At 52.0% G+C, this 11480-nt stretch overlaps 1 protein-coding gene across 1 annotated transcript; it reads right to left on the bottom strand.

The window, feature by feature from the left end:
- Positions 1-3369: 3369 nt before the first annotated feature.
- Positions 3370-10834, bottom strand: ING2 (inhibitor of growth family, member 2; the record flags this gene model as incomplete). Its single annotated transcript, XM_012724800.1, has 2 exons — positions 3370-3411; positions 10149-10834. Coding segments are annotated over 2 exons (708 nt in total), but the record flags the coding sequence as incomplete, so codon positions are not given.
- Between the last annotated feature and the right edge of the window lie 646 nt (positions 10835-11480).

The following is an 11480-nucleotide window of genomic DNA, read 5'->3' as shown; positions in this document are numbered from 1 at the left end:
CGTGGGGGGGGCCGACCCTCCCGGCTTCTCTCCGCCAGGTGTGCTGCAGCAGCCTTGGGCTTGCCACCTGGCTCCTGAGACTCTGTGCACCGGGTTGCGCTCCCAACCACTCACAGGGGGCGGGGGAGGAGAAAGCAGCCCTTTGGTCACTCAGCAACTGTTTGCTGAGGACTAATTATTAACCAAGTGTGGAACTTTGAAGAGGTGAATAAAGAACACTTTGTTTTCCTACTCAGACTTGAAGGAGTAGGGAATAAAAGGACCCAGGCAAGTGCCAGCCAAATGCCAGCTCATTACTAATTAACTGATGGACAGCGCGAGTGTCTGTGGCTAAGGGAGCTCGCAGACTGGGTGGCAGGCTCCTCGGCCCCGCTGCCCGGCAGCCAGCGCCATGCGGGGTCTGGCGAGACAGGCGTCTGTGTCTCCACGCTGCTCTCACTCAGTAGAGAACCCACTCATGTCCTGGAACTTCAACCTCACAATTTATTTTTTTTGGGGGGGGGCTGCCCATGGCATTGGGGTGAGTGGGAGACAATGATGGAGGGCATCACTAGCGGCGATGGCAATTGCCAGCGAACGGAGCCAGCCTGTGAGAAGATGCGTTGGCGTGAGCTGGTTCCAGGCCAAGAGGCACCAACTGGTGCCAGCTGCACTGCCAACTGGCCGCAGACGGAGGCCTGGGGGTGGGGATGTGGCCTGTGGCAGAGGGCAAGACGTCGTGCACAGTGCCAAAGAAGAGAGAAAGGATGACTGACAGAAATGAGAGCAGGCGGAGAAATCCAGAAGCAACAGTGGTGAGCTCTTGTGAAAGCGAAATCAGACAAGCTAGGGACATGTACTGCTGCCTGAACAGCCGCGTCAAGGGGAATGCGGCTCTAATTTAAGCTTTATCTATTCAGGGCCCTCAGGGCCCTCCCTGGTGGCGCAGTGGGTTAGGATGCAGCACTGCAAGCTGGCCGCAGCCGCTTCAGTGCGAGTTCGATTCCCGCCAGGCCCAGAGGTGACCCACAGGGCGCAGCAGACCTCTGTCTCCCCACTGCTCCCCTCAGCAGTGGGTTCAGTCAATCCATCTGTTCTCTTCCCATGCTGCCTCTGGTGAATCGTCTTACCCCCCAACACCTCTAGCCTGTATCCCAGTTCTCGTATGCATAAATAAACAAATATTAAAAAAATAAAGTAAAGGGCCCTCCCTGGTGGCGCAGCAGGTTAAAGCACAGCACTAAGAAGCTTAATCCACTTCCACATGAGTTTGATTCCCACCTGCCCCGGAGGTGACCACAGGGCGCGGCAGACCTCTCCTGACCCGCCCGCTGCTCCCCTCAGCAGTGGACTTCGTCGATCTGCCTGTTCTGCTCCCCACTCTGTCTCTGGTGAAGCCTCTCACCCTCCGTATCTCTGGCCTGTACCCCGGTTCTGTATAAATAAATAAATCTTAAAAAATAAATAAATAAAATAAAAAGTTCATTTGTGTGAGACGCCAGCAGGAAAGAGACGATGCTAGACCCTCGCACGACTGCCTTTTGTATTCAGGCTTCTCCAGAACGAGTATGAGACAGTGACCAAGGATGTGCCCAGGTCTGCTCTGATCAAGTGTCGACTTCCAGCGCTCTGTACCTAGGAAATCCAGGCCAGTTTTACCAATCAAGGAACTGAGCAAGTGACGTTCTTTTCGACGCTGCATAACCCAGTTACTTTGACAGACGGTTCACACTGCAGTGCATCGTTCATTGTTGCGATCCTGTAGGAAGTCTTAACAACGCCCACTTCCTCCCAGTAGCTAACCCAGAGAAAGCCCCACAAGGCCCTGTTCTGACGCAGCTGTAAACAATGAGTCGAAAGGCCCCAAGTGAACGGGGTGTAAGAGGGAAGCTGGCGTGTGACCCATGTCAACTGAAAATTATCTATTCTTCACTGGAGTAGTTTAGGGCAATGTCTCAGGGTAAAAGGACCCCACTTCCTCAGGACACAGACATCGTTGGGGGAAAGGCTACGAGGATTCTCGGAACCTTCTGACTCTCCAAGAGGCGGGTAGCTATGCAAAGTGGCCTGACTTCTTGGGCAGATTCTGGGTGCCAGGGGGTGCATCATGTCCCCCCAAGACAGAGGCAGCCCTCTAGCCAGCTGGCAGGCTCTTCTGAGTCTGCGTGGTATGCTTTGCAAGTTATGTCTTTACATTTCACATAGAGGACCTGGTTGCTGTCTCAATGTCAAGTCAGCGTGAGGCAAGTCTGAAGTGTGAAAGTGCATCAGGGACACAATGAGGCTGAGCAGCGCCTGGGGCCATTTACCCAGAGATGATTCCCATCATTTCATCTTGCCCCTACCCCCAACCCCAGACGTCAGTAAAACTACCATGCAAGTGTCTGGTAAAACCAACAAATAACCCCGTAAGTAGTCGCCTCCCATAAACCTGGCTGTAAAATTAGTGCGAAAATACACCTCCTGTTTGCTACTCAAAGATGAAGTTTATTAAGCTGGGTGCAAGCTTTCTCGCACCCAAAGTACTTCACCAAAGTGTTTTACCGAGACCCTAAACTTACAGTTGTTGGCTTCAAAGGACTGAAACCTTGCTTTGCACAGATCTTCAAAATACACGACGGTGATGTAAAATAACCTTGTAAATTCCTCTGTGCCAGATAAGTAAGCATTTTCTGTACTATTGGAAAAATTAATTTAAGATGAATTTTAATACAGCGGAGGCTGAAATCAAAAGAAAGGAATTTAGATCCCTCTCTTTTCCCCCATCTTCTCTTAACTAACCACTGGACAGTTAAATGATTTTTCTCTGTGCAATTAGCAAAGTTCTAAATTGCCCTTTTCACTAAATTACACTTTAAATCAAGTCAGAATGATCCAGAAGTTACATTAAACTGATGCTAGAAATTACAAGAAAATTAGTGCAAAATTCAAGCCCAATCAAATCAAAGCCGAAGCTAAGACACACTTCTTGTGGTCCAAACTGAGCAACAGTTCAGCGACTATTTTGCTAGAGTTTATGATCACTGTTCTTACCTTGTGAGGATATACTTTTTTTTCAAATGATGGGAGGTAAGAGTTCCCCACCAAAAAATAAAATGTGCTCTAAATATCACAGAAGAAAACTTCTGACCACAGGCGCCATGTAAGAAGGCACAAGATGCCGGTGAGTCCGTCTTCGGCTCGGACTCGCCGTGAGGAGCCGGCTGTGGCATCTCTGGCGGGTGGGGCTCAGTCCGGCAAGCCTCAGGGCCATGGTTCCCACTGCGGGCACGACCCCAAAATTACTAATCAAAACCTGAACCCCTGCAGAGGAAAATCAGCCAGTGGGCTAACAGCTTCGCTTTCCGGAGGAGTCTCTCAGATGAGCGAACGATGTAAAGGGCGCCTCTGGTCAAATGGGAGCTGGCTGCTCAAAGGAAGTTTACGCCAAGCCTGCGGCGGAACAGAATGGAGAGGAGGGAAAAAATCCAGTCAGCCAGACGAAGCCACAACGGATGCTCAAGCGCTAGGTCTATTTTTTAATCCAGACACAAATCTTACCAAATGTTTTTTCCAACACAATAAACTAAAAGAGGCACTAAGGCAGTGTTAGGATGAAAAGCACGAAAGGCAGCCAGATTTATTTCTAAAACCAATTTCAGGGCCCTCCCTGGTGGCGCAGTGAGCCAAAGGGCAGAGCTGCAAGCTGGCCGCAGCCGCTTCAGCAGAGTTCGATGCCGGGCCAGGGGGTGACCCACAGGGCGCGGCAGACCTCTCCTGACCGCCCGCTGCTCCCCTCAGCAGTGCCCTTTGTCGATCAGCCTGTTCTGCTCCCTGCTCTGTCTCTGGCGAATCCTCTCACCACCCCTGTACCTCTGGCCTGTACCCCAGTTCTGCATGCATAAATAAATAAATCTTTTTTAAAAGTAAGTAAGGCCGTCCCTGCTGGCACAGCTGGTTGAGCGCAGCACTGCAAGCTGGCGGCAGCCGCCTCAGTGCGAGTTCCATCCCCGCCCCAGAGGTGACCCACAGGGCGCGGCAGACCTCCCCTGACCGCCCGCTGCTCCCCTCAGCAGTGGACTTCGTCCATCTGCCTGTTCTGCTCCCCGCTCTGTCTCTGGTGAAGCCTCTCACCCCCTGCACCTCTGGCCTGTACCCCAGTTCTGTGTATGTAAATAAATAACATCTTTTTAAAAGAAAAAAGTAAATAAAAGCCAATTTCAGGCCAGTCGAGACTAATAATCCTCCGTCCAGGGGCAAGTGTGTTAGCACGGTGACACCAGTCTCGGCTCCTGTCCTACCACGAGCGCAAAGGACCAGAGGGCAGACTGAAAAGCAGGCAGGACAGTTGCTACCAAACCGCTCAAGTGTTACTCTAGGGCTTACAGGTGGGTGCACTGCACCCCACCCTAAGCAGATCACCTGTCCCCAGATCTCACTCCTCCCACGCGTAGCGCACACAGACACTCGGTGTTCTCCGTGCAAAAGGAATCTGGAGCCTCTTGTTTATAAAGGAGACGCCAAGTCACGAGTCCACTAGCACGTGGGTAACCACGGACGCCACCTGGACAATTCTGAGGATTTAGCTCAGGGCCGGGAGGCTGGGCCAGAGCCACTGCAGACGAGGCCGCCGGGGAAATCCCTCTCTGCTCCCACAGAGAAGCGCCGCGGGAGCTGCTCCCCAGCCCAGGAGCCGAGAAGCCCACGGGCAGGCAGGAGACCGTCAGTTACCGTCGGGCACGTGGCAGGCAGTGCCTGAGGGGTTCAGAAGCCGGCTCACAAGCCTGTGGGAGCCAGATGCAGAATAATCTGCACGTCAGCGCGGCCTGGCTAACATCCTGCGGACAGCAGGCGACCGGGCATGGCCCTGCACTGCTGCACTGCACCACGCAGGGAGGCTCCACCTGGCCTTCCGGCCTTCTCCCCCTCGGACACTACCTGTGAAGCGCACCTGTGAGGAGGGTGGGCTGGGGCTCAGCCTCGCTGGCCCTGCAGGTCACGCCTGCAGGTTTGCCCCCCACCACGGCGCCCCTCGAACGGATGACCCCGACCAGCGCGCAGCCATGCTGAGTGGTCTCCGAGGTAACAGCCCTCCCTCGCCCACCGAGCCCCCCATTTCTGTGCCTCCCATCTTGAGTTGTCCGTCGTTGCGGACTCTTCAGGGTCCTCCCCGCCAGCTGCCCAATCAGTGTAACTGTCCCCCAACTCTCGCGCTAACACTGCTGTCACTGGATTTTCAGGTCATCATTCACGGGCACACTAACGTTCCCTTTACCCAAGGGATAAGCTTTTAAAAATAAATTTAAATCCAAAAGGGGTAAGTTTTTGCTTAAAGAATATTCAATAAATAAGACTTATAAAATTAGCAAGGTGGAAATGGCAGATTGCTTCAAAACCATGCTGGTGCCTCCGTTGGGGGGAATTTTGAGAAATCTGGTTACCATATACAGAATTCAACACTTATTTTGTATACAACCCAGCCAGGGGTTGTCACCAGGAGACTAACGTTAAGGGACATGATAACGGTATCTTTACCAAAAAAACGCATTTTACAGCAGGACAAACTTCAGGCCAAAGAGGACAAGCGACCTGAGATCTAGAAAATTCCACCTCCCTGGAATCCCGTCCACTTTGCTTTCCTCGTTTTCAAATATGACAAGGACCTCTGGCTTCCCCAGGGAATGCAGAGCTGGCAAGGTAATCCCGAGCAAGACAACGCTTTGGGAGATTTTGAACAATGTCAAGTCATAAAGATTTGACTCCAAAACGCTGAAGCGCTGTCTTCCTCTTTACGTCCAGGGCCCCTGGCCACTTCAGGGCAGGGTCCACAGGGCCGAAGTTCAGAGAAAGCCACACGTGCAGGGAGCACGCTTTCCGGCTCTCATTCAGGTTGCTTCACAGGCTTGGAACAGGTTCACTGACGTCCTGCCCACGCCAGCTGCCCAGACTGGCCCTGCGGCCTGGCCGCTGGCCCACAGCCCTCATGCCTGCGACCGTCCACTGGGCGAGTGGGGCTATTAGGAGGGAGTGATGTCACTTCCCCCATACCAAATAGAGCGAGCTATCTGCATTTCCACCCAGCCACCCCAGAACCTCAGCACAGCGGGGAGCAGACTGCTGTCTTCCTTGGGGCACTGCTCTCTCCTGGGGGCCTGCCCTGCTTGGGGGTGGGGCAAGGCAGCACCACCAGCATGAGGGCTACCACCACCTTCCCTCTTGACACAACTGGAACTGTCCTCGGGCCTGGCTGACACTAGCCCCTACTCTCACTCCTCACCTGCCTATTCACATTTCCCGCCTGCAAGTCAGCCCGTGTTGGCCCCCTCCTTCCAGTGGCTGATGCTGACCAGCACGCAGTCATGCTGGGTGGTCTCCGAAGTAGCACCCCTTCCTCGCCCACCTGGCCCCCGCTTGCTGTCCACAGTCCTTGACTCTCTGGTGTGCCCCACCCCCACTGTTAGCTATTAAGTGTGACCAGCCCCAACTCACGGTTAGTCCTCAGCCTTCAACTTGCGTCAACAGCACTTGATGGGACCCAAGTGGGCACTCCTCTGGAAACCACTGTGGTTTCTGGGGGGTCCTTTCTGTCTGTCACGGAGAGCTCTCCGAGCCCCTTGAATGTGAAGATGCCAGGGCCAGCCCTCTCTCCTGGATCTATAAGGTTGCTGCTCCACACGCAGCTGGAGCCAGAGGGCATCCTGGCCCTGGACCCGTGGTGTCGCTGGCACTGCCACCCAGCCTGGCTCACGTGCCTCAAGGGCGGGCAGCTCTGCTTACCCGAGTGACCCCCACATAGGCTGCATTGAGATGGCTGCCCCCGCCCCAGCCCCTGGCTGGGCCCCACTGAGACCCACCCTGCACCTGCTTTGCCCGGAAGCCAGGTGCCGAGAGCCATCCTCACCTCACTGCTCTCCAACCCCGGGCCAACCCCTTGCTGCCTGGGCCGTCCCGCGGAAGGGCCCCCCCCCCCAGCTCGGCTTGCGCCGAGTCTACGCCAGCAAAGGTTCCCGTGCAGACTGCAGGCTCCCCGCAGAACTGCTGCTCGCGGCATCGGCATCGACAGCGATGGATCGAGAGTATTAACCCTCCACACACGGCTCCCAAGGACCCGCTTTTAGCCCCGCCCAGCATCAACCGCTGCCAAAACCAGCGTTCTCTTCCTTCCCGGCCTCACTTTCTCCTTCTTGGTCTCGGCTCGGGGAACTCCCTCAGAGACCTTCTTGGTCACAAGACTGCCTTTGCCCTCTTCTCCAGCTCCTTACTCTGCTTCTTCCAGCCCTGACCTTGGTGAGGCTGAGCCCCACCAGAGCTGAGCTCCTCGCAGGCCGGAGGGGCCCACCCTTGGGGGCAAAGGACAAACTCCCCCTGGGCACCTGTGCTGCCCTGTGCTGGAGTCACACACCTGAGGGAGGAGGCGCTTCAGCAGGGAGCGGTTTTGAGTCAGGCAGTAGTGCTGTGAGCTTTTTGTCCATTATTTTCACCTGGGATCTTCAGTCAATTCAATGCTTAAGCCACAGTCCAAATAATTAGATCACAATTGCGGGAGCGGGCCACCGGCTACGGGCGTGTTCAGTGTAAGCTCCGGGGGTCATGCCAAGGTGCGCGAGGCTTTGGCACCTCCTGTGCGAGCCAGTGCGCAAGACAAAGTGTATGAAATGTGTAAAACGTGGAAAGGAAACCCGTTACAACATGCAAACTTCAGACTTCTACTTCAGACTTCTATTTCATATTTAGCAAGCAAAAGGAAATTCACAAAAATAGGGCCCTCCCTAGTGGTGCAACAGGTTAAAGCCTAACACCTCAAAGCTGTCTGCAGCCCCTGCAGCACGAGTTCGATCCCAGCCAGGGAGGGACCCACAGGGCGCAGCAGATCTCTCCTGTCTCCCCGCTGCGCCTCTCAGCAGTGTTTCAGCCAATCTGCCTGTTCTGTTTCCCACTGTCTCTGGTGAATCCTCTCACTCCCTGCACCTCTGGACTGTATCCCAGTTCTTGTCTGCATAAATAACCTTTAAAAAAAGTAAATTCATAAAAATAAACCCGCTTTAAACCCTAGCACTGAAAGAACCCGTCCTCCACGACCAACCACAACTGTTTTCGTGTCAAGTGCAACCTACTTCCATGGTTGTGTTTCCCCACAACCCCCCGGCAAACGCACATCCCCAGAGTCCCATCTTTGGCGCTGAATTTGCTGCCATGCTAAACGGCGCCAGGTGAAGCGCTCCACCCCGGGGACAAGGGCCTCACCACTAAGCAGACACGACCTACACTCGTGCCAGAAGGGATTTCTTCACAACTGAGTTACAATGAAATTAATCCTCAGTCACGTTGCCTGCTATTTCCTGCTCAAGGAGCAGTATGATCTACTGGTTCCAGGCATTCTTTGAGATGTCCTCAGGAGAGAAGCCAGTCAGGAATAGTGGACTGCCTGTCTCCACTGTCATTATTAAACTGTCTTCAGATCTCTGAATGAAGGACAAAATTAATCAAAAAGGGACAAGTCAGTTGATTATTACAATCCTCACTACAGTGCCAATGTTACAGACTTCAAAGGGAAGCTGGAGCCACTTGAGCTCCTATTCTAGAGGAACAACCAGACCCCAGGTGAGGTAAAATGATGCCTGACATTCACTCAGGAGAGCTAGAAGAGGGAAAAACAATTTCTTTTTTTCAAGCAAGCAGAAAAGATTTTTCACATGTTAATCAGAAAGAATCAAGATCTTCGGACTGGGAAGAAATGAGGAATGAAAAGTATGTTACACACAGCTTTAAAGGACTAGCCTGCCAATCAAAAAGTTCTCTGGTAAAGGGACGTGTATCCCTCACATACGGATCCTTAAAATATTGGAATCTTGGAAAATTCAATATACAAATACATTATCAACTGCATTGTTATAATGAAGTTAAGTTCATTAAACATGAACACATCAAACAGCACCAATACCAGAAAGTTCAGAAAGAAAATACACTAGTATTTAAATAATACAGGGTCACTGAGTGGGAGAGAAGTAAACTGGAGCCCCGAACAGAACAACTGAAGCGAGTCTGACAGAGGCAGCGTTTAAGACGAGCCTGTGCCCGTTCCAGGCCTGGCACCCCAGCAGGGGGCACGTGGAAAACAGTACCCAGGGAGATGGAACTTTCCAATTGCTAACCTTAGACCATGATACTATGTCACCCAAATTTTGCCAGTTAACAGCCAATGGCAGCACTTAGCATTCTAACTGTGCTTTCATGTCTTGTTGAGAACAGAGCACGCTCCGGGAAGCTCGGGGCGGATGCACCTGTCAGCCGGCAGGGGCAGGAGCGGGAAGGCCAAGACGCGCGTCAGAGGCTCCTAAGGAAAATGCGGAGGCCAACACCCCAGGAAGACCACAAGGCTCCGCGTGGAATCCCAGGCTTCATCTCTGGCTCCTTAACCTCTTGGCAAACTCGAGCTGAGTGCGTATGTGTAGAAACTGGACGGAGGAGAAAGCAGCCAAGTGGTGCATGTTCATACGTAGTTACCCAAGACAATGCAATGCAGAGAGGCCCTCCCTGGTGGTACCATGGGTTAAAGCGCAGCTCTATGAAGCTGGCCACAGCCACTGCGGCACGAGTTCGATCCCGGCCAGGGGGGTGACTCACAGGGCCCAGCAGACCTCTCCTGACCCGCCCCATGCTCCCCTCAGCAGTGGATTTCAGTACATTTGTCTGGTCTACTCCCTGCTCTTTCTCTGGTGAATCCTCTCCTCCCCCCCACCTCTGTCCTGCACCCCACTTCTTTCTGTATAAATAAATCTTAAAAAAAATACTTTTGCAGAGAATTCCAACTATATCTAATTTTTTAAAAGCCCACAGAGCTTACAATGCTAGAAAACTCTGGAGTTTGCCCAAAAATAGCATTGTAGTTTTAAGTGAAAATGAAATGCGTGGCTTGTGACGCTTTACGAGGCTCACAACACCCTGCCCCTACTCCCTGCTCCTTTCGTCAGGTGATCTGAAGACTACCTGGTTGGAAATATTTGGTAATTTAGTGCGGAAAATTAAGGTCACAGACAAAGTACAACAACTTTTAATACACCATTAATACTAATGATTAAAAATTATTGCATAGTCTTATGCATTTACCCTAAAACATTTTCTGAAAGTAAATTCGGAAAGAATTATATAAAAGACAAACAACCCTTTAAAACGCGAATGGCCTTTACTACCTGGACCTTCTGTCCTTTTTTGTCTTTTCAGGACCTTTGTCCATTGTTTTCTCACTGTCCCCCCTGCAGTTCGGGCAATACCACTTCCCCTTTGGCTTATAGGTGAGTGAAACGCAGGAGAAATGAAACCACTCGATGGAGCACTGTTCGTTGTCGCAGCCGATCATTTCCCCGTAGGACACCTGGTCACACAAACAGTACGTGGGCTCGTTGGGGTCGATGGCAAACTCCACGGGCGACGCCTCCCGCTCCTGCTTGGCCCGGGAGCGCTTCTTCTTCTTGGCCGACTTGGCCTTCTTCTCCTTGGGCGGCTGATCCTCGCAGTCCTCGATCCCATTCGTCATGTGGCACAAGTCGCGGCTTTCACTGGTCCTCTGTCTCCGGGGCCTTCTCGACGACCTTTCCGGCTGGCTGGCGTCTAGCTTGGCCTTATCGGAGGCTCGCTCACTCTCAGCAGGGTCCTGGAAACACTGCGAGTGTAACTCCATTTGCCTGGCCCGGTTTTCCACCAATTCGAGCATCTGTGTGACAATCTGAATCTTTTCATCTCCCAGTTCTTGACTATTGATTAATGCTCTCTGGAGATGCTGCTGTAGACGTTTTTTCTGGTTCGAGTCATCCTCTTTCTTATATTTTTCATAGACATCATCAATTTCCTTTAATGTTTCTAAGAAGGAAAAGAAAAATCAAAGTTATTTTGTTGGTGCATGTAACCTAGTTTTTTCCTGCAGAGCTGGTCAGTCAGAACCACAAACACACACTCCTCTACATTACAGCATAAAAAAACACTCTACTTGCTATACAAAGACCACAGGTCATCTGATGGGAAGGTATATTTAAAAGTAAAATAATAAAAAGGAAGAGCAAAAAACTCTAATGCTCATTAATTTATATTTAAAAGGATAAAAGACACGGGGCATTATAATCAAAGCACCTGGCACGCACTGGAACGCTGTGTCCCGCTTGAGCGCCGACAGAATGTCAAGTCACTTGTATGTCATTTGAAACTCAAAACAGCACTACAGGAGGCTGACATGCTGGACTCCAGCAGTAAAACTTCTTTAAAAGAGGCTCCGCGGCCAGGCTACCGCTCACTGTGCGACTGTGTTAAAGGTTTTACAGCTCAACCAAGGACTCTACAGGATTCCGGAGCCTCTCCAGCTTCCCTATACCACCCAGTACCTGGGTATTCCTTTTTTTTTTAAAGATTGATTTAGGGCCCTCCCTGGTGGCGCAACAAGTTAAAGCACAGCACGGCGAGGCTAGCTAAAGCCAGTTCAGCACAAGTTCGATTCCCCACCAGGGAAGCGACCCACACAGTGTGGCAGACCT

Source organism: Condylura cristata, unplaced genomic scaffold (assembly GCF_000260355.1).
Source record: "Condylura cristata isolate star-nosed mole 26May11 unplaced genomic scaffold, ConCri1.0 scaffold00014, whole genome shotgun sequence".
Taxonomy (NCBI): Eukaryota; Metazoa; Chordata; class Mammalia; order Eulipotyphla; family Talpidae; genus Condylura; species Condylura cristata.
Note: the sequence above shows the minus strand (reverse complement) of the source record. Positions and strands in the feature narration are given on the sequence as shown.